We start from the raw sequence: 22,649 nt of genomic DNA, 5'->3' as shown, positions 1-22,649 counted from the left end.
GACTAGGGGTGTGGGAGCAGCTGGAGCCAGGCGGAGTGTATGTGCACAGGAAGCGTGGAGGGATGAGGAAGGAAACGCGGGTGGAGATGTGACCCTGGAGTGACTGGAACTGAGGCACTTGGAGTTTACCCTGGTTTGGAGCAGGGATGTAAGAGGAGATGTACCATGACCACCGTGGTTCGGTTCGATGCTGCAGTGGGCGGGGTGGGGCGGGGCCTTCCAGGGGGCGGGGCATTGAACCAAGCTTGGAGCAACAAATATCAGTCCCTGGGACTTGGTGACCAACTGAGTGTTGGGGGAAGGACATAGAAGAGTCTCGAACAACTGCAAGGTTTCTGTCTCAAGTGTTCTCAGGGAGAGGGGACATAACCTCATGCTAAGTGTTTTGTATGTGTCAGTCCGATTCAGCCCTACAAAAGGGCTATAAGATTGTACACTCCTCATTTTGTGGATAAGGAAACTGAGGCCCAGAGAGCTTGAATATCTTACCCAAGGCCACTCAGGACTTGAACCCAGAGTCCACAGACTTAACTCTCAGGCTGTGTGGAGTAGTGATCATCAGCTTAAGCCCCGGGTCCATTTCCCTGAAGGGAGGCCTGAGGTAGAGACATGGCTTTGGAGTCATTGGTGGCCAGGAGTGTGATTCAGATTCTCCAGAGACAATGCAGAGAGGAGACCAGATGTGGGACAGGACCCAAGGAGCACCCACTATTAGTGGCAGATGAGGGAGCCAGGAAGACTGAGAGGAAGCTGGTGGCCAGAGGAAGTGGCACCGTACTGGGTAGGGAGGGCACTCCCAGGGTGGGGTGGGGGCAGAGTCCAGACTGGGCTTCAAGGAAGAGCATGGGGGTGAGGTCGTGAAATCCTAGCTGCGGAGAGAATTAGCAGGAAAGGACAGCGAGGAGGTGGCACACAGGTGAGCCATGGGTGAGGCACGGTTCCATCTGGGTGGGGGAGACGTGAGCAGGCCTTTTGGTTGAGGAGGAGGCGCACAGGGAGAGACAGCCTGAGGGAGTGATGAGTGGAGTAGAAGAAACAGGACCTGTTTTCCCAGGGCCAGGTCAGGCCAGGAGGGGGCCTAGGGGAAGGTCCAGGGGCCCTCAGACCAGACCATCCAGGGTCAGGATCAAGCCTGGCCCAGAGGCCAGCAAGGTGTTGTTTGGTGTCATCAGGGAGCACTGAACCGAGAGTCCCAAGACCTGGGTTCTGGTTCCCGTCCTGCCCACCTGGTAGCTGAATGTCTTTGAGGAAAAGAACATTCTCAGAGCCTCAGTTTCACCCTCTGTAAGCTGAGAACAATAAGGCCTTTTCTGCCTGCCTCAGATTTGATCATGTATTCAAAGCATGCTGTGAGCTGGAAAGAAAAACAATGGGGGGAAGACTGGTTGTAGGACAGGTGGCCGTAAACCTGGCCACTGCTTTGGCTCTTCCACCGAAGGTAAAAGAGCACCCCCTGGTGGAGGAGGGCAAGAGGACAGGGCTGGAGGGGAATGCTGAGGAGAGATCTGACTTCTTGTGCCTCTGGCTCTCAGCCTCCAAGTCCTCTGCTTGTCCCCCCAACACAACCCACCCTCCCTCAAATTCTCATCTCCTAAGCAGGTGAGTGCCCAGTTCATTCAAGTCAAAAGACATTTATTGAGCACCAGCTACATGCAAACTGCTGTGTGGGGTGGCGGGGACAGTTCGATGAACCACTGGATGTGCCTGCCTGCAACGAGCTCCTGTTCCAGGAAGGGCAACACACTCAGGAAAGGCTGGCTGGGGCAGGGTGGCGATGGTGGTGCGAGCAAAAAGCCGAGCAAAGCAAGCAGGGGCCTCCGGAATGAGGGAAGGAAGGTGGGGGTGTGGGAGACCATCTTAGACCTAGACCATGAAGGCTCTCAACTGGCAAGTGGCAGAGGAAGGAGGCCTGAAGCCTGAGAGCCGGGCAGCGGGTGGGGCCCACGCTCTGGCAGAGGATCGAGGCAGCCCACAGAGCAAACCTCACTGAGCATCTGTAATGGCATAGGGTGAGGCGACAGCCCGCTCAGGATGATGCCAGTCTCCCTCATCCTTGTTTCCAGGCCCCTGAGGAATCTGGGTAAGACGGCTCCCACTCGAACATCCCTCAGACAGACCCCTGGCCAGGTTGGGGCTGAGAGACACTGGAAACCAGCCAAACAGGTGGGGTCCCAGCTCAGCAACCTCTGGACAGCTGGCGTGGGGAGGGCATGAGAGACCTTGGCTTCTCTGGACTGGCAGCAGGGCAAGCCAGCCACGCCTAGAGAAGCCTGGTATCAAGGCAGAGGGTGGATGACCGATGCCCCAGCGCTGCCACTGCCAGCTGGCAGCCCCTCGGGGAAACCATGTTTGGGGGACCTGTGGGAGAAGAAATGGCTTTGGGCTGGGGTCTCAGCCCTGCAGCCTTTCAGCTTTATGGCAGCTGAAGACCCAGTGGCCTGAGCTGTTTGGGCGTGACATGGCCTAGCCAGCACTTGAGAAAACCATGATAGAGAGGAAAGGAACTGAAATGTGTTGAGCTCCTAATATGCACCATGTTCTTTACAGACCCGCTTTCAGGTACCGCCCATGACAACACTGTCAGGTAGGCATCGTTGGCACCACCATATAAGGGAGAGAACAGGCTCAGGGACGGGAGTTACTTACTGAAGGCCTATGTTAAGCTCTTGTTCTTTCTACAAAGCATGACCCCTCCTGGGAGAGGCCAGGCCAGGTGGCCCCTTCCAGCTCCCAGATGCTAAATTCCATTGTTCTTTGTGAGGTCTTTGTCATTCTTCTAGCAACTGACCTGCAAGCCTGCTTTCTACACAGGCCCCCAGGCCCTGCCTAGCCACACCTAGGCCCTGCACACAAGACTGACCTGCTCCACTCTCTTCCTTGTCTCCAGTGGGGAAGGAGGGAAGAAGCGAGGAGGAGAGAGAGGAGGGGGATGTAGAGGAAGGGAAGAGAAGGGACAGGGACGGAGGGGAGGGGCGAAAGGAGGAGGGGAAGGGTGGCTCCCACCTCCCCCTGGAAGCTCTGGAAATCCCCCGCAGCTGCTCCCCTCGCCTCTGTCTGGCCCTTCGCCAGCCCTGGGCCAGAGTGAGGGGCGTTAGATGGAGAGGAAAGAGGGGCAGGACACTGACCACAGTGGGGCAAGCCCGCATCCACCCCACACACCACCGGGCAATTCCAGCCCCTGTGAGAGATTCCAGGCATGCTCCCCTTTAAGGAAACCCCACATGCCAAAATCCACACATACCAAACAGACACATCAGGGTGGTTCTTGCACTATAAAAGGATTCTTTGCTTTACGAGAGGGCTCAGCACATGGGAAACTTAAAATAGGAGCTTCCCCTGGTGCCGTGAAAGAAGCTCTGATTTCAGAAGCACCCCCACACACTATGCTTCCGGCGCATCCAGAAAGCTGGCGATACCCAAGGGGCTGGCAGGGCTGGGGCTGCCTGAAGGCACTGACATCAGCCCGGGCACCTCCACGGCCCACGTTTGTGCTTTGTGCTGCTGATCACGAGTCCCCACAGGGCGGAGGTGTTCACAGTCCAGGGGACAGGCTGGCTGCTGTGCTCCTCTGCAGAGGTATCCTAGGACACCTAGACAGGACCTGGGAAGCCACCACGCATCACAGCTGGCAGGGATCACAGCAGCCCAGAGAGAGGACAGAAGTCCACGGCCACCAAGTGTCTCTTCAATGGGGTCAGGGCAGGAGCCCATGTCCTAAACCTTCGTCCTGCTCTCTCCTCCCTTCCATAATGCCAGAACGGGAGACAAGCTCTGTCCTCTGGAAAAGAGGAAGCAGCTGACCCCCTGGAAGCACAGAGGGCTGATGGAGGCAACCATGGGGCTGCTGGGGGGAGCAACTCAGGCCAAGCTGCACATCCAGTAAGACGCATTTAGGGTGATGTAGGCAGACAGTAGTGGGGGGCCCTTAGCCCTGCCCCTTCTTTGTATTTTATTGAGGTGAAATTCACATAGCATAAAATTAGCTATTTTAAATTGAGCAATTCAGCAGCATTTAGTACTTCCCCTTCTTCTTCTTCTTCTTTTTTTTTTTCTCAGAGTGGAGTTGAGGATAAAGTCAGTAATGACAACAACAGCAGATAATGATGAATTGAGTCCCCTTCCCCCTGCCAGGCCTGGTGCTCCAGGGAGCTGCCACTGGCCATTTAAATTAACAACCAAGATGCCAAACAGGCCTGGAGACGACCAGCCCACAGTCCCTCCCCAAACATCACGCGGAGCACAGAGTAGATGCCCAAGCACTCCACCCTCCCAGTGGCCCTCTCCGACCCCAGAACTAAGGATCAGCCCATCCCCCGACTCCACCGAGCCCGCCCTGACTCCTCACCCTCCACCCCCCCTCACCACCATCACAGGCAGCCCAGGAACCCAGGGTGCTGGCTCCATCTGGAGGAGGGGGTTTCAGAGCTCAGAGCCCCAAGCCACTGCTTCAGGTAAAGCAGCCCCAAGGCAACTGGGAGTGTGCCAAGCCCAGCACTCAAAGGTTCCCCCAGGAAGAGAAAACCCCACCACTCCAGCCCCACCCCAAGACCTCGCATGAAGTCAGGATGAGGAAGGGAGCCAGGCAGCCCCAGAAGCAGCCTCGCACTCTGGCTGGGGCCAGGATGCTGCCCCTCTCCAAGTAAGGGGGGTGCAAGTCAGGATAGAGCCCTTCCCACACCTAGGGAAACTGGCCCCGCTCACCCAGGATTTGCTGAGCTCTGTGGAGAGGGTGCAGAGCTCTGACCTCAGGGAGCACTTGCCCCTGGCCCGTTCGGATGGAGCCTGTGTGAAGAAGACAGCCCCCCTCAGCCTGGCTGGGGTGCGAGTCTCTATTTGGAGGGGTGTATGGAGAGGCTGCCCAGCCCACCCCATCTTTTCATTGCCATGTAAAGGTGTCAGCAGCTGCGGCTGAAACTGGGAGAGGAGGGGGAGCCCGGCTGGGAGAAACCCTTGATGTGTAGGGGGCAAAGGGGACAGTTGTGTCCTAGGGTCCCACTAGGGTGGTCCCGTCAGCCTGGTGACTGTATAGCCTGGGAGAGCCACCCCCACCGTCCGTCACTCTTTCACTCGGCACAGTCTGCAGCCCCCTTAGGCCTAGGATCCTAGCAGAGCTTGGGACCTTATCGAGTGGGGAGGGGGGCTTCTAAATGCGGGTGCTCTCCTTCTGGAGGGGGGTAGGGTGAGGAGAGAGGCAGCGTGTGCTCCCTCCGTACACATCTCCCTGTGTGTCGGTGGTAGGAGATACTCGCGTGTGTGCGTGTGTGCGTGTGTGTATACACACTGAACCAGCCCCACTCCTCCTCCAGAGCCTCGGCCCCGCCCGCGCAGGGATCCAACCCCTCCCGCGGTGACCCGCCCGGTCTCTCGCTGTGCACCCACCCGCACCTTGTTCCTACGCCCCCAATCCCTGCCCTCCCCTCCCAGACACGCACCCGCGCCCACTGACCTGCTCCATACTACTGCCAGCTATGCCGTTTTCGCCACGCCAGCCCCGGGGGGCGCTGGGGGGGGTGGCCCCTCCATGCGCCACAGTCGTGCAGCACCACCGTGCCCAAGCAGCGCCTGGTGTCAGCAGCCCAGACCCCCGCCCCGCCCAGCCCCGCAGGCCCCGCCCCCTTCCCTCCCCTGTTCTCTACACACGCGGGTGGAGGCACCGCGCGCACACACGCGCACATACACTCTCTCCATCACGCACACACAATGCACACACACTCCTCACGCATTCAAGGGCTCCCCCCTGCCAGCACCCTCTCTTCTGTCTGTCCTGGTGGGCACTGTTAATCCAGAGAAGACCCCTTCCAAGGGAAGCCCCTCTCCTCGTTCTGGAGGTTTATTAGCATTAGATGGCCCCACCCTCATTTTACAGGGGCCACAGAGGGGCTTGCCCAAGGTCACACAGCAGCTTGATGACAGAGCTGACCCCATGGTCCAGAACACTGTCTCCCAGGCTGATGCCCCACCTCAGGGGTTGCCTGCAAGCCGGCCGGAGATGCCCACAGAGCCTGGCACACAAGAAAACACTGCTTGGCCTCCGCCTGGGTGAGCAGGGGCCTAGACTTTGTGACCCTGCAAAGACAGGACCTGGTGGGGACGGGCCACTCTCTGTGGCCAAGGTCCAGCCTCTATTCAAATGTGTTGTGAGGCTCTGGGCCGGGTGTGGGGAACAGCGTGGAGATTCCTGCCGCCCACTGTGTGCATGCCCCAGGCACGTGCCAAGCAGGAGGATGGCTGGACTGTCCACCACTAGGGAAGGGTCATCTGAAGCCCCAGATACCATCTGAGAGGCTGACTTGTGGGCCATGGGGCCACCCACTCTACTGAAGACCAGGGAGGTAGCAAAAGACTGTCTCCTCCGCTCACCCCCCACCCCCATCAGGCCTGGCTCCTGACTGCCCACTGCTCCTCTGCCCTGCCCCTGACAGGGCAGGGCCAAACTGGGGTGGGGGGGGGCATCACATGAGCAGGCATGTGAGAGGCCGGCTGCTGCCCAGGGCTGGAGGGTGGAGTCCCAAGTGGACAGGGGTGGGAATTACTCTGCCCTGAGACAGGTAGTGGGGTGGGGGCATCAGTGTTCAGGGGCTGACCGCCCAACCCCCCAGGTCAGTGCCCAGGCTGGCATGAAGGGGGTTTCGCCACTACTTGCTGTACCCTGGCCTCTTCGTTAGGCACCAGAGGGTGAGGGGGCAGGGGGCAGGAAGCTGAGATGGGAGAGTTAAGATCCTCAGTGGGCCTGGACAAAGGGGGCTTTATAGGCTGGGTGTGGGGGACATGCTGGGGGCAGGAAGGCAGGAATGCAGGCCAGAGAGGCCCTGAGCTCCCGGGCAACCCCATTTAGGGCTGAGGTTGGACTCTCCCAGCCCTCCCATGCTCAGGCCCTGCGCCTTATTTGCTGCTTTGCTCCTGGGACTGCAGCCAGGAGGACTGGCAGCCTTGCTCCCCTGGCTGCCCCTCCTCTCAGGGATCTGGTGGGCGCTGCCCCTGCACTCCCCGTCTTCCCAGCCCAGCTGGCTGCAGCCTCTCTTGGCTTTCCCGCCATGCCCTCTCTGCGGCCTCATGGCCCCTGTCTGCTACCCGAGTGAGTGCCCTGCTGGCTGCCTGGGGAGGGGAGGGCAGACTTGGGTGGGGTCACAAGGCTATGGGGTCAATGAGGCCCTTTGTCCCTTCAGACGGAGTCTGTCTTGGGCTAAAGAGACAGGAGACAGAAGAGTGCCAGCCAGCAAGCATGTCTCTCAGACCATGGTGGTTGTGGAAGGCAGGCTCCATTCTTCCCAGTTGGTTTCCCTCTGGTTTTCTTTTGGAGCTGAAGCAGCCACTGGGAAATGAAAACAAGGAGAAGGAGGTGGCCTAGGTGGCAGCAGCTGCCCATGCTGGGCTTCTGAAGCAGCTGCTGCTTGGCCAGGCCTCAGGCCTGGAGCTGGGCTTCGCAAGGCTGAAAATGGTCAGTCCCCAAAGATGTTGAGCTGGCCCCGAGGACTAGACTCCTGCCAGCCAAAGTCACGGTGGCTGGACTGCTAAAGCCCAGAGCTATTTTTTTTCAGCACACCCTGCACGGCAGGAACGTCCCCTGTGAGAGGAAGGGACGGCACTGCCCACCGCCTCTGCCCCAGCCTGTGGGGTCTACGCGTGCAGCCCACCGGCCTTCCCTGGCAGCCTGGACCCCCCGCAAGCTCCTGTTCTTTGTTTTCCTTTTCTGCACCCACAGAGGCCAGACCCTTCAGCAACAGCATTACCTCAGAGGGGCAGCAGTAGGGGGTGGAGGCAGGGCTCAGCCCAGGCCATGTGATATGTATCTTATTTCCTTCATAAGATTAAAAGAGGACAGTCTTGTCTCTCTTGCTCTCTGTCTCTCTTTAAATTTCTTTTCTTCACCCGAGGATATGTTTTGACTGATTTGAGAGAGAGAGAGAGGCAAGGAGAGAGGGAGAGGGAAACATCGATTGGATAGATGGAATTAGTTGCCTCCCTCCAGTATGTGCCCCAACTGGGGATCGAACCCAAAACCCAGGTATGTGCCCACTGGGGGATGGAACCCACAAACCCCCGGTGCACAGGGACAACATTCCATCCAACTGAGCCACCCAGCCAGGGCGGACAGTCTTGTCTCTTGAGGAGTATCTTTGGGCAAAAACCTTCTTTTAGGGGGTAAAAAAAAAATGTCCAGGTCTGGTCAACATTGTATTTCCCACCATCTCTTTGAGAAACTTCGAGTCACGCCGGAGGGAGACAAGCCAAGATTCAAATCGCAGGTCTGCCACCTAGTAGCTGTGTGGTGTGCTCCCTTCTCTGAGCCCCAGCTTCCTCATCTATAACCAGAGGAGATGCTGGCACCGGCTGCCAGGGCTGATGAAAGATTGAATGAGGTGTGAGTGTGAAATAAGTGCTTGGTCCTCAGACCAAACACGTACATACTCAATAGACGTACTTCCCACAGAGAGCTGAATTAATACATCTTGTGTCGATTATTATTATCTTTAGTTTAGCGGGTGACAATTTCTGATCTTGTCCCCCAATTATGGAGGCCATACCCTGGCTACAATCAGGCGTCCCTTTTGAGGGTGGCACCTGCCTTCAGCTGAGTGGGGAGCAGAGGTGATGAAGGGCAGTTTCTAGCCCGGTGCTGATCCCAGTCCCTGGCTTCCTTCCCTTTGCCTCTGTAACCTGTAGCCTCTGGGGCTCCCTGGGGAGCAGGAGAAGGTGGAAAGGGAGCTGACAGCCTCGAGGTAAGACAGACAATTCCTGGGGTGCCATGGGCTTGAGAGAGGAGGAAGGAGGGGGATGAGCCAGGAGGGAGTGGAAGGAGAGGAGGGGGAAGGAGGGTGGCAGGCAGCAGGCCCCACTCCTCCACCTGCTGCTCTGCACACGAAGCCAAGAATGATGCAATCCTGGTCTGGTGCGGCTGGGGGCCTAGAGGAAACGTGGGCACCCAGGGTGGGGAGGGTGGTGGGCAGCGTGGCAGACACTGGGGACCTGTGGATGCCTGACCCTGAATTCCCAGCCCCAGTGTGGCTCCTTTATGTGGCTCCTGGCCTACTCCTGAAGGACCGGGGCCAGACCCCCTCCCCGAAAAGAAAAGTCGCAGCTGGAGTCAGACATGATGCAACCAGGACATCACTCCAGGCAGCGCCCCAGGGGGAAGGGCAACACCCCACGGGGGAGGGAGACAATGAGAGACCCAGACGCCGAGTTGACTCAGAGGCCCCAGTTGGGCCCTTCAGCCCCAGACCTTGGGCTGCAGTTCTCTGTCCTCTCATCCCGAAGATGAAGAACAAAATCCTCTGGGGAAGATGCGAAGGGAAGGCTCAGGACAACCTTAACCCAGCGCCTGTGCAAGATATTAAGTATTTATGGAATTACATAAAACCCAGGGCAGACATTGAGGCAGGTCTGGGCTCCCAGTGCCAGGAGACCCTGGCATCTCTCTGGGGCAAGAATATCATTAGAAGCGCTGGTTGATGTGGCTCAGTTGCTTGAAGTGTCGTCCCTTAAACGGAAATTGCAGGTTCGATTCCCAGGCAGGGCACATGCCTAGGTTGTAGGTTCAGTCCCCAGGTGGGTTACGTATGAGAGGCCACTGATCAATGTTTCTCTCTCACATTGATGTTTCTCTCCCTTTCTATCTCCCTGCCTTCTCCTCTCTCTAAAATCATTAAGCATGTCTTCCGATGAGGATTAAAAATAAAAAAGAATACCATTAGTAGTCATCAAACCACTGGGGTTGAGGGTAGACCTGAGGTAGCCTCCAATAGCTCTTGGGGCGTCTGCCTTAGTTCCCCAGTCTGCCTAGGAGCCAAGAGAAAAAAGGCTTCCCTCCACCAGGAGAAAGGGGACTTGCCCTCTATGCCAGGGTCATGTGGAGGATGTATCATGGGCCAGGGTCCCCAAAGGGATAGGGCATTGAATGGGGGCAGCAGACGAGGACTGGAAATACTGTGGAACCTTTAAGACCAGCCTCTCCCCATCACCACCAGACCAGAGGGGACAGTGGGGTGGCCTAATCCAGAGGAGACCACTAGGTGGCAGGAAAAGCCCAACAATTCACCCAGCCCCACCCGTTCGCAGTCACCGGCAGCCCTGCCCCGTGCCACCTCCCTTTTTCCCCTTCCTTTCTCCCTCCCTCTTCCCTCCAGCCCACCCATCTGCAGCCTGAAAAGGCTTGAAGTCTTTTCATTTTTCCTCTGCCTCTGGGAAGGCAAAAAGCTCCCAGCTCTTTGCCTCAAAATGCTGCTGATAATAGTAGTAAGTGCCCGTGGCTGATAATATGAGTGCGGAACAGGTGCCAGGTGTTTTACTCACACACGAGGTAAATAAAAATGCTCTCCCTCCTTTCAAGAGGAGACAACCTGAGAAAGCATTAATATTAATAGATTGCCCAAGATCACGCCACTTGCAAGGGGTGGAGCCAGCACTCAAACCTGAATCTGCAAATGCTGGGTGGGGTCTTCTTCCCTCGGAGTGTTAACAGTGTGTATAGGGTGGGCAGGAAGCAAAGGACGCATCAGATGCATCTGAGTTTTGTCCACCATCCTTCCCACTCCCACCCTTACCCCAGTCCTTGAGAGTCTAGGAGGGTGTCTTAGTCTAGGGGTGAGTGCGAGGTTTGAAAAGATTGTTCAGGTGCTTCAGGCTCACAAAACCCCTGTCCTGGCTGAGACCACTGCACCCCTCCCTGCTACCTCTCTTCCAGACTCTACATGGCATCCCCTCACCAGTACTACTTCAGATTCCTATTCCAATGGTTGCCCCCCAGTTCAGGACCAAAGGTGATTCCACCCACGGGACTCTCCCCTACCACGGCCTTCCTCCCCTGCACTCCCCGCCCCACCCTCTGTCTTTGACCTACCTCACTGTATCCAGCAAACAAGGGCACATCTCTTGGTGTTTGGCCCAGTGCTGGGTTGTGGGATGGGGCCAGAGCAGAAGAGGAACGAGACCCAGAGCCCACTCTCCAGGTGCAATAAGAGTTTAACTGTCCAAAGCTGGGCCTGCAGTCTCTTCTACATATAGTGCCCCATTCAAAGACATATGTCTGCCCTGGCCAGTGTGGCTCAGTTGGTTGGAGCGTCATCCCATAAACGGAAAGGATGCAGGTTTGATTCCCCATCAGGGCACATGCCTAGGTTGTGAGTTTGGTCCCCAGTCAGGGCAAGTGAGGATTAAAAAGTTAGTTAATTGAAGAAAAAAAGACATATGCCCATATCCAGAAGAAAAAAGATATCAATCTCTGTTGCAGTTTTCTCCTCTAACACCAGGGCAAGGAGGAGGGTGGCAGCTGCAGGGAAGGGGTGCCAGGAGGTAACACCCAATGCACAGAGGAAGTCCCAGAAATTTTTTTTTAATCCACACCTGAGGACATGTTTTCATTGGTTTTTCTTTCCTTTTTCTTTTCTTTTTTCTTTCTTTCTTTCTTTTTCTTTTCTTTTTTTGAGAGACAAAGGGAGAGAAACATCAGTGTAAAACACAAATGTCGACTGGCTGCCTCTCATACGTGGTTCCAACCAACTGAGCCACGCGGCCAGGGCCCTAAAATCTTCATTAACTACCAATTCCTCACACAGGACAGCTGCTGCTAGAACCTCCTGTCCCACTCCAAGCCTTCCAAACCCGCCCCAAGCACAGTCATTACCTTCCCACCCGTAGTTTTCTCTCCCGGTACAAACCCCGCTGGCCTCTCCCATTCTCCTGCCTATCCCATCACCCCTTGATCTACAGAAAAAAGGCCCAGAAACAAAGCCAAGTTTCTCAGGCAGGGGGAAAGCCAGGCCTTGGTCCCCCTCTAGGGATGAGAAGAGATGAGAAGCTCAGAATGTGAAGAAGGGTGGCGTTTGGGTGCAACCTCTGGTCACTGGACAGAGCTTCCTGGTCCTATACCAGCAGCACCTTCCACCCAAAGGACAATGACAGCGCTGCCATTCTCCCTGATGCCACTGGCACCAAGAGAAAGTGGTCCGTGGTCCATCCAACCACCAAGACGTCAATCCCTTGAAAAAACTCTGCAGACTGACATCTAGTGGCCACCCCTTGCTGCATACAATCACGTTGTCCTGGGTGAAAGGTGAAAATCCAGGTTCAAGGCTGGCTGATCAGAGACCAAGGAAACCAAGCAGCACTCCCAGGAAAGGGGGTGATCTCACATTTCTTCACCCACCATCTTGGTGCATCCGTTCAACTATGCCAGGCCTGGGGGCCGGGAGAGAGCTGACCAGGACGTGGGCACTGTCCCCCGCAGTCAAGCCAGCAGGCGGGCACGTTAACATGTCTTAGTGGAGGAAAGGGCATCTGCTGGGCTGGGAGTGACAGGTGAAGATTCCAGAGGTGACCTGGGAGCAGAACCTTGAAAAACGGGTGGGAGATTCTCAAGTAAAGAGGGTGACGGGCGGAGGGGCTGGCGTTAACGACGGTGGAGTGGCAGGAGAAGGGGGTGTTGTGATCTGAGTACTCGGGGTCAGGCGTCGTGCCGGAGTGCAGCTTGTGTGGCTGGGGAGGAGAAACAGCCTTGAATGCCAAGCTGAAGAGTCGAGATTTTCTGTTCTAGGTTGAAAGGCACTGAAGATACTAAGCTAAGGAAGTGATCTGAGCACATCTTTACTTGGGAAGGACTGGAGGGGAAACAGGAAGACCAGCTGGGAAGCTGTCCAGATGAAGAAAGGGGACTGCCTAAACTAGGACGTGGCCATCGGGGAGAGGTGCGCGGTGAAACCGCAGCTTCAGTGGCAATCAGCGCGTGGAACATGGCAGTCCAAATCCCTCCTGAAAGTCTCTTGGGAAGGGGCCTCATGAGAGAGCAACCCACTAGCGCCTCTTCAGCACTAGAATCAATTCCGTGCCTTTGGCGGAGCACCGGGTGAGTGGCTGGCCTTCAGATCCCCTGCAGCACAAATAGTACTGGAACACCCTTATACACGAGATGCTCACACCAGGAGGGGCTGGAGGGAACCAAGAGAGACAAAATTCACTTCCCCCGTCTCATCTCCTCCTCCATCAGGGGGGCACACAAAGGAATGGGGAAGGGAATCCCTTGCATTATTACTATCTGCCAAGTGCTTTTTAAAATGTTATTTTTTTAGAGAGAGGAAGAAATATCAATTTGCCGTTCCACCTATTTATGTGTTTATTGGTTGATTCTTGTATGTTCCCTGACTGGGGATTGAACCCACAACGTCGGTGTATGGGAACAACTCTAACCAACTGAGCCACCTGGCCAGGGCTGTCTGCCATGTGTTTATACTAGAATTCAAGAAAGTGAGGTATGTGCATGATAAGAGCAGAGATGGAGCAGCCTCTGTGAGAATTACAGTGGTGGTTGAACGGGGAACACAGGAGATGACATGGGTGGTTTCAGGTTTTGGAAGTAAAGAGGCGGGTAGGTGGTAGTTTAATTTGGGGCTCACTGTCTCCAAAAGAATGCCTTTCCTTCCATGGCTTTATGACCCAAGTCAGAGGGGACTAGTACCAATCTTTCCACACAAACCAACCCTCACTAACATGATGCCAGTCTGAAGTAATGAAACCCTCGGGCCCTACTTTCAAAGAGATGCACGCTGACCCTTGTGACTGCCAGCCTGAGCAGAGTGCCCCTGCGGCTGACAGACTGAGGCCACTTGGTGGTCATTACAGCATTTCGATCGCTGATTCTGAGCTAAGCATTTTCCCTTGTAATGTTGTTCACAATGTATAGCTTGGAGCACCTTTGCTTGCAAAAGGGAAGAAAACTTTAATCAGGAGTTAATGCTGTCATACGGATAAACAACTGCTTCATCCTGTGGAGGGCCTGGGACTTGTGAATGAGCTGACTGGGGACTGGGGACTCCCAGACTCCCTCCGGGAGGCACTTCCAGTGGGTCCCCGGGAAATGGAACTCCTGGGGATACAGGAGACCTTTCTGCATGGCATGGGCCCAGCTCCCACTCAGAGAGGCCAGTGGAAAGCGAGGTCCGGCACACAGGGCCCACGCCCACGGATGGGTTCTCCCGTGGAGAATCAGGCCTGCATTGTACCTAGGCCGCTTTGAGACTTGCTCTTTGCTAAACTCCCTCACCCTGAATTGAGGAAGCGAATGTTTACTGCGTATCTTTAACTTCCTAAAATCTATGCTAAACCTTCCAAAGGAGTGTAACCAGTTCAACCACTTTTCTCTTTACATTTGCAAGTATCCTTCCTTTTTTATGTAATTAGCAACATCCTTTCCTTTGTCTTCTGTAAAAGGTAACCACCTAAAGCGAACCTGTGCATAGTAAATGAGGACCTTCCTCAATGTAATGTGCCCAGAAAAGCAGTAAAAGCCTGTGAAGGCCAGGGTCAGGCGCTCTCCTCTTGAGAGTGGGTGTGCCGTCCCTTTTCCTCCACAGGACTCAGTAGTCCGTGTGAATTTGTCTCATCACAGCCACAAGGCCTCGGACACTGCAGGCCGGTACCTGCATCATGAGGACTCTGGTTTTACTTTACCCGGCATGCTCCCCACACTGAGGATGCAGAGAATGTGAAAATAAAAAACCCCAAAATGTGCCAGTGTGGTGTACTGGCCCTCTTAGCGGGGAACATGGTAAAGGACTGGGTGGCAAGGTGAAGAGGGGGTATGTGAGTGGCTCCAAGTACACACAGTTGTCAGAGAGACACACTTGGCCTTTTTCTCTCCAAAAGTACAGCTCAAGAGGGAATGGGCTAGAAAGGCGGAGGGATGCAGGTTGAACTTACGAAAGCCGGGACTGCCAGCTTTGGCAAATACCACGGATGACTATGTTCCAAGATAAGCTCTCCCTAAGCAGACCCCCACAGCACCGCTCACCAAGGCAAACAGGTGCAGGAGTTTGGTCCCAGAAAGCTCTCTGGGATTCTCCCGCACTTCCTAAAGAAGGGGAAGGCAGCTTTGGGCAACAGCCAGCAGACTCTGGCTGTGCTCTGGTTAGCTGACAACACAGGACACAGGGGTTCCCCAGTGCCTAGGAGTGGGTCACCTGACCCTAGGGAGTGTGGTGTGAGGAGTCATACGAAATGGGGGGAGGGGACCAGAAAACACACACTAGGTAACATGAACTAATTTCTAAACATTTTTATTTCAAATCTCTTTTCACCCCTCCCCAAAAAGACATGAGTCAGTACGGTGATCATAAAAAGGAGATACAAACACAAGGGCCCAAGGTCTCCCGCACGGACACTTACAAAAACCGGGAATGGCACGTAGGTTCCGAACAGGACCTGCGGCAGCTACGAGTGCCCCCTTGCACGAGTCGAACATGCCTATTAGTACAATATATACAGACACCCGCTCGGGAACTAATCTACAGGGACAGCCCAACACCCACCCCGCTAGCCCCAGAAAAATACCAAAACACACCCAAAGTGCATTTGTTTTGCTTATATCAAAACATCTTTCCCCACCCCACCCTCCGGCCCTCCCACCCCATTTAAGATTGGCCTGCAAGTCTATTTTAACCATTTAGTAATTTCTTATAGTTTATGAAAATAAATTATACAGTAACTATTTTAATAAATTAAGCACAAAAAGGGAGGGGAAAGGAGGAAAACTAAATGGGGAAGATAAAAGCCAGGCCACGCTTTGGCTTGGGGGTGGTGGGGCGGGGGCCCCTGAAGGGCATAAGTGGTTGCAGGGGGTGTGGCTCCCCTCTGGGCAACCACCCGAGCCCAGAGCGACACCCCCCTTGTGTTCCTTAAAAACAACCAAGAAATGTACAGCAGAGGCTGTGCCACAGGCAGCACCAGCGTGGGCGCTCCAGTGCCCGGCCTGCCCAGAGTGGCGCCTGGGTTATGCCTGTCCCTTGGAAGAGGTTCTGGGCCTAACTGTGAGGGGCAGGTCCCTGTTCAAGGGAGCACCAGGGACAGTCAGACCAGCCTTCCCACTCCACCTGAGCTGGGCAGGGGGCTTAGGACGCAGTTCTGAGCAGAGCTGTGCGGTTTGCGATTATCCTGGGTTCCAATCAAGAGTGTCCTAAGCTCGCCTTGCACTCTGTCACCAGGAGCAACTACGATCGCAGTCCAGCTGCAACCAGACATTCGTGTCTTCCCACCACGGTCGCCTGCCTCTTGATGCCTCTTGGCATGGGGGCGGGGGGAGCAGTTCCAGGTACCCTCTAAGTGAGATGAAATGGGTGTGAAGGCATGTCACAGACTCAGCATGCAGGACTGGCTTTCCGGGAGGTAGATGGGACTGTGAAGGGATATGGGAGAAGAGGCAGCAAGGACAGGAAGGGAAACAGGAAGAAACTGGACAGCACCTACCAGGAAGGTCAGGAAGGGGTGAAAAGGGCAAAGACAACGTGAATCTGCATGTAAAGAAAGATCTTTCCCTGGCAGATTAGAGCCAATATTTGAAATACAATTAATTATCCTATTCTCCTAACTGCAGCACCTGAGTCCCCAGCATCTCTGTCTCCTCTGTCCAGCCCACCGCACTCCTCCCAGGCTCTGCTCTGCACCTCCTCAAGGCCTCCTGCCGTTGTGTGCTGAGCAAGAAGGCTCCAGCGTCAAAACAGGACAGACATGGAGACTGGCAGACTTGACTTTGCCTTCTTGAGCTTTGGGGCCCAATAATCCTATCGCGATCATGGGGGGAAGGGGGGGGTCACACTTCTCTTTTTTTTTCTTTTTCTTTTTTAATAAAAAAGGTTTTACTCCCCAGGAGTAAGTAAATCATTTTGAACTACTGATAAACACTGCTGCAGTGAAAAGAAAGATGGCTACATGTATGCAATAGCACAAATTCGGTGTGAGAACAGCTGTGTTGACAATTAAAGAGATAAGAATCATTTATCCGCCCCCCTTTCCCACAGACACAACCAAGAGGATTCCCATAGGGAAAATGTCTAACTCAACAGCTCCTCCCTTAGGGACAGGGGGCATATCATTCTTTTAAAAGTGGAAAACAAATGGCAAGTATCCCCCAGTGCAGATGCTCTCAACACCCCAACCGGCGCTAGACTGCTGCAAACGCAGACACACGCACAGAGCGCACACAACTCCCACCTGCCCTCCAGCAGCCACAGCGCTCTATCCCGCACCCGGGCCTCCCACCTGCCCCAGGGCTCACGGCCACAGGAGCAGCAGGGCCAGGACAGATGGAACCTACGGTGAAAGTTCCTCCCATCCCCACACGCTGCTGGGCCCTGAGGACTCCTTAGCAGGACAGGCTTTTCTTGGGGCTCTGGGTTGAGGCCTGAATGGGCTGGCCCCCCAGGGCATCCAGCTGCACTCCAGTCTCACACCCAGATCTGGGACCACTAACCACCTTCCCTGTTCCCCAGTTCTCCGTGGGTGTGCACTGTAGCGGGGCTTGCAGCAATCGCAACATCATCTCCAACTTTAAGAAGGGGCCTACACAACCCACTGAGTGAAAAGGAGGAAAGGAGACGGAGGCGTTATCAACCGGGCGGAAAGCTCCCCGGCACGCTAGTCTTCATGGGAGGCTGGTGGCTGCGGTACACTCGGCTCGCATTCCAGTGAGTGTACATTCACTATAACGAGGCACAGGCTGTCCACGGAGCCAAGGTCATCGCCAATGGTCCCAAACTCCCAGCTGTCACCTATTTACCTAGTCCCTATACCGAAGCTCCTCCCCTCCTCACTCCTGTGCTCCTACACAAGTTTCAAGTAATGGCGAGCTGTAGCAGTAGTTGTCACTAGCTCACAGTGGCTCACGCCGTCCTGCGGGAGGAGGTTACAGCAGATCACCCATAACCAAGTGAGGGCACACAGGCAAGGACTGAGCGCACCGACATCATCTGCCCACAACTCAGAAATCAGTGAGGGGTGAGAACCCCTTCCAGTGTGTGACTTTAAAGCACAATCCAAAAGGACTAAGTACCCTATGTAGACTGCATCTCAATGAGCACAGCACAGAACTGGCAACGGAGAGGGTGGGCCCAGCCAGGAGAGATGAAGGAAGTGCTGACCACAGGCCAGCTGCTCTTGCTCCGCTTCTTCTGTGAGCAGGCTGGCACCTCCGCCCTGCCCCTTCCCCTACATGTCCTAAGGGGCCTGTCTCCCCTTGCACAACTCTGTCCTGTAGCCCACGCTGCTGAGGAAAACTAGGTTGTTGCCTGGGCTATGACTGAAGCACAGAGAAATCACGGACACAGGTAGCCACCACCCTTCCCAGGAGATGCAAGGAGGACAGTGGTGCAACTGGGCCACCTCAGTGGGTTCGGATTAGTGCCCTAGTGTAGGACTTTTCCCATGGAAACCTGGTGCCACAGGGGCCCAGGGGCTCTGCCTCGCTCACCCAGGCTGCACTGAGAGGAGTGAGGTCCTCAGCCATGGGCAGAACCAAGCTGACTTTTGGCTTTGGACTCCACTTTACCATCATAAGCCCTCAGCATTCAGATGTGCCCACTGACTAAGAAGTTTCAGTCTAGGCCACGGCACTGAAAATGGATTCTTAAGTGCTTCTGCTCTAACTTGGGGGTGTGCGCTGTAAGTATACACCGTGCAGATTCCTGCTTCCAAGCTTTTAGTTCATGTGTTTCTCAACTCATGGCTCTGCCCTCGCTGCTACAACCCAAAGCCTCCCCGCCTCAGAGCTTTCCTGCACCATCTGGTCCACCCTGATCTCACCCACTCTGCATTTCTGTACAGACGGCCCGGCTCTCTGCCACACTGAGTCCTTCTCCAGTTGCTTCACGTGTGGCAGTCACCTAAAAGCTTCTGAAGGCCAGACACTATGTCCTCTGCTTCTAGTGTTTCCACGGTATCTACCCCAGAGCCAGGCAAACATACACTAAAAATATTTTTAAATATGGGTAGCAAAAATGGTTAAAAAATAAAAATGCCAGGTAGCAGCACATCAGCCACTCAAGGATCCCACTGGATTCCAGGCTGCAGGCTCTACTGCAGCGGGGCGGGGTGGGGGTGGTGCTTTCAGCAACGAGGCAAGTCAATCTGCACCCTCAAGAGGCAAGATTCACAGGTTAAGCCAATTTCTGGGATCAAAATCTGAAATGGTTGTCATTCCATGGAAGCCAAAAACAGAAGAGGTACCTCCTGACACGTCAGGGCGGGCTGCGTTTATGGTGTACAGCTCACTTGGTGGACCATCTCTTCAGAGGCAAGCAACAACGCCAGTGTCCTCCCTGCTCAGCTGCAAGGAGGGAGACTGGCCACTCCATGCAGGTCGCGAGGCAGAAGGCCAGTGCTTCCTGATGAGACTGTCCTATAAATTAACAAGACACCGAGGCCTCACCCCAAACCATCAGGAAACCGCAGCCTGACAGAATTATTTATCTTACGAGACGAGGCAGATATAAACATAGGGGCAGAGGCGGTCTAGTGGGACACTTACTGCAAAAGAGTAATAAAGACCAAACAGCTCAATTTTCACATCTTAATAGCAAACCTTTCCCCAGAGTAATTCTACAGAAAAGCAAACTCATAATCTTATATGATTTGACAATGGCCTCCTTCAGAAAAAATTAAAGACCACTGAAAAGCACTGGGGTTTTCCTTCCTCCTCCTCACTTCCATCTGCAAGACAGGCGCCTCTGAAATCAGCATCCGACACAATGCCAGTGAAAGGAGGGCAAACAGGGCCCGACTCAGGAAAATGTCCGGGCTGCCAGAGAGCATACAAGAAAAGTAAGAAGCCCTTGCTGCCTGCCATTCCGACAGTGGGATGACAGCGACAAATTTAAAAGGAGAAGATGGAATTCTCCTCCTCTCCGATCTAGGGACACCCCGTTAAGGCGGAGACACCAGAGAGCTTTCTTTTCTGTGGGAGGAGCACAGCCACAGCAGCTTCCTTTCACACCTTCCGCCCCACCCCCACTCACTAGCTGACACACGCGCAGGGGTAAGTAACACTGACTCCTACGTCACAGGTGCGGTGTGCCATTAAGAATCTGGGGGCACACGCCATTGACTTCGCTAGCCCACGACAGGACCTGTACTACTCAGGTGACAGGAAAAACAGCTGCCCTGACAGCAGGCAGAAGCAACAGGAATGACGCCACCACGGCCAGAGTGAAGCATACAGTTACCCTGGGTAACAGGCTGAGGGTGGGGAAAGAATGGGGCTAACTTGAGGTCACACAGCTTAAAAATTAAATAAAACAAAGTAAGTCCAGCTTCTAGGAGAGGTGATTCTGAAATCAGATTCCTAAGTCTTACAAGGAAAGGATGCGAGGAGTCACTGCTTCCCCCAGCAGAGGCCATCTGCCGGTTTTTGTCCAGCAATCTGAGGCCACCCACCTCCTTTCCTTCTTGCTCCTACTGAAGCTACCCATGCTTAAAGAGAAGCAGATTCTCCTCCCTCGGAAACTTCTCACTTGATTTGCACTTCTGACTCCTTCTCTTCCCTTCTTCAAGGTCAACGGTGAAACTTGCACCCTGCCTTTGGCACCAGCTGCTGGACCAGCGCGGCACTGGCGATGCCCCACCCGCCCCCCCGACTCCCCAGCCCATCACCTCCTTTGGACCTGCTCACCCTTCGCACCACTTCCAATCCAGTGGGCATAAACCCCAGCTGCCTTTGCGAGTTTTCCACATCGAGAAATGTAAATATTCAAAACAAAGCTTGTGAAAAAGGAACAGTGTTGAGACTTCTTCCAGTTTTCTGGGAGCTCGCCCAGTTTCAGGACACCAGAGGTGCTGGGTTGGAAAGGTGGGGCCCCCACTCAGAGAGGATGGTGTGTGCTTCTTCCCAGCCCGGGGTGGCCAGGGGAACCCAAGTCTTTGCGCAGAGGGCCCCAACCCTTCCCATTTCCTCTTGTTTTTTCTCACTCCTCTTTTCATGGTACCTTCATCTGGTTCTTTAAAACCGGAGCTTGGCAACCAAATGCCTAGGGGAAAAAAAATTAGAGTGGCTCAACAGAGTGGAACCGAATAGAGTGAAAGGACAGCCTAGCCTCTAGGGTGTAGCTCAAAAGGAGAATGGAGTCTGGCGGCCAATCACGTCCACAAACACTGTAGCAACAGCCTTTGTCGGGAAGCCTCAGCAGCCTACAACCTGGATGCCAAAAACAGGTTCTAAAATAACTGTACCCTGCCACACTGCCTAACACCTCTCTTTCCATTTCCCTTAGCCCTGAACTTCCCACCTATTCTCCCCGCCCCACTCCTCCCTGAGGCCCACCTGCTCTAGGGATTAAAAAAGGGGCTGAGCCCCTGGAGTGACCCCTTGAGAACATGGCTAGAAGGAGCTGTAGGTCTCCGCAGCTTCTGGCTATTGAAGAGGGTTGACACGTAATCACAAAGGCCTGTGCAGCTTCTACCTTCTGATTGAAGCTGTTATACCCCAAACACCCTGGCACAAAATTCCCTAACAGACCAAGTGGTCCACTCAGAACTCCCAAGTTAAAATCTGTCTGATCAACGAGAAGTCTTAACGACCAAATTTTCCCTTTAAAGATCTTTCCCTTGAGAAGTGTTACCTCCCTTTTCCAACAGGTCCTAGGGTCTACACCAGGAGCGAGGGTGAGCACAGCACGATGCTCCTTCTTTGACACAGGCAACAAGGCCAGTGCCACAGTAAGAAGAGGCCCTGGGAGTTCAGTGTGATCCTTCGCCAACACGAGGCTAAGCCCGGCCTATCCCTGACCACAACATGCTCCTTCCCACCTCATGGCCTCTACACTTGGAGGAGCTTTACCCAGAATGCTCTCCTCCCAGGTTCTTTCATGGCTGACTCCTTGTTACTTGGATGGCTGAAATGTCACCACCTCCTCACAGGAGCCTTTCCTGACCATCTAAACTTGAGAAGCATCCCACCACTGATCACTAAACCTCACTTGGTTTTACTTCCCTCATAGCACGTACAGGCAACTGAAACTAACCTATGCCCTATTCACGGGTTCGCCGTCTGCCTCTCCCTGTGGGACCGGCTCAGTGGGACCGGGGCCTTTGACCACCTACTCAGCACTCTGTTCCCAGCTCACGCCGATACTCTACACATAGGCACGTATCTGCTGAATGAACTTAAAATGATCTGCTGAATGGCGAACTCACCACTTCCTGTGGAAAACCCATTCTGCTGTTGGACCTCTCTGTTAGAAAGGTTCTTCTAAAGCTGAACTAAAATCTAAACCCTTGTAACTCACACCCACCGTGGGCCCTGTTCCACCCCCCAGGCCCACACAGAATATGTTCACACTCCTCCTCAGAAAACCCGTCACATTTGTCTCTGAGCCATCGAGCCCCTCCCACCCTCAGACTTCCCTGCTCACGTCAATCATTTATTCCCACGTGAGGAAGTCTGGAACCCTCCACCATCCTGGGCCTTTCTCTGAATGTACGGCTGGCCACGTGCACCCCCCTGCCCCCCAGGGCAAGCACCCACAGGAACAGCGCTCTAACCAAAGGGCCCTAATTACTCCTCAAGGGTGTGGTCAGGTAGGTGGGCCTCCTGCGTTCTCTTCTCCTTCCCATCCTCATCTCAACCACAAAGCCACCAAGCAGAGAAATGCTACTAAACATTCAGGCTTTTAGATGTTTTAAGAGACATTTCTGAGGGCATGTAACTTGCATATAATTGAAAATCTAAGATACTGTACATCCAAGCCGGGATCCTTTAAATTAAAACTCGGCAGCCTGCCAGAGTTACCATTTGCTGATCTCTCCTTTCCATTCCTTCTCCCTTAGTTAACCCTTATTAGCGCACTCCCCTCCTGTACTTTCTCCCAACACAGGGTTGAAGGCTTCCAGAGCCA

At 54.5% G+C, this 22,649-nt stretch overlaps 2 protein-coding genes across 4 annotated transcripts in view; both read right to left on the bottom strand.

The window, feature by feature from the left end:
* ARHGAP23 (Rho GTPase activating protein 23) overlaps nucleotides 1–5,545 on the bottom strand; it is a 75,643-nt gene extending 70,098 nt beyond the window's left edge. The window contains exon 1 of the mRNA XM_053911009.2: nucleotides 5,447–5,545. Within this exon, the coding sequence (XP_053766984.1) occupies nucleotides 5,447–5,455 (9 nt within the window). The 5' untranslated portion in view covers nucleotides 5,456–5,545. The remainder of the gene's footprint in view (nucleotides 1–5,446) is intronic.
* A 9,486-nt stretch (nucleotides 5,546–15,031) lies between these two features.
* SOCS7 (suppressor of cytokine signaling 7) overlaps nucleotides 15,032–22,649 on the bottom strand; it is a 31,041-nt gene continuing 23,423 nt past the window's right edge. For all 3 annotated transcript variants that reach the window (XM_024573011.4, XM_053910703.2, XM_053910704.2), the window contains one exon: nucleotides 15,032–20,783. The gene's annotated coding sequence lies outside the window, so the exon portion shown is untranslated. The remainder of the gene's footprint in view (nucleotides 20,784–22,649) is intronic.

This window comes from Desmodus rotundus, chromosome 9 (assembly GCF_022682495.2).
Source record: "Desmodus rotundus isolate HL8 chromosome 9, HLdesRot8A.1, whole genome shotgun sequence".
NCBI classification, from domain to species: Eukaryota; Metazoa; Chordata; class Mammalia; order Chiroptera; family Phyllostomidae; genus Desmodus; species Desmodus rotundus.
This window is presented reverse-complemented; position numbering and strand designations above follow the sequence as displayed.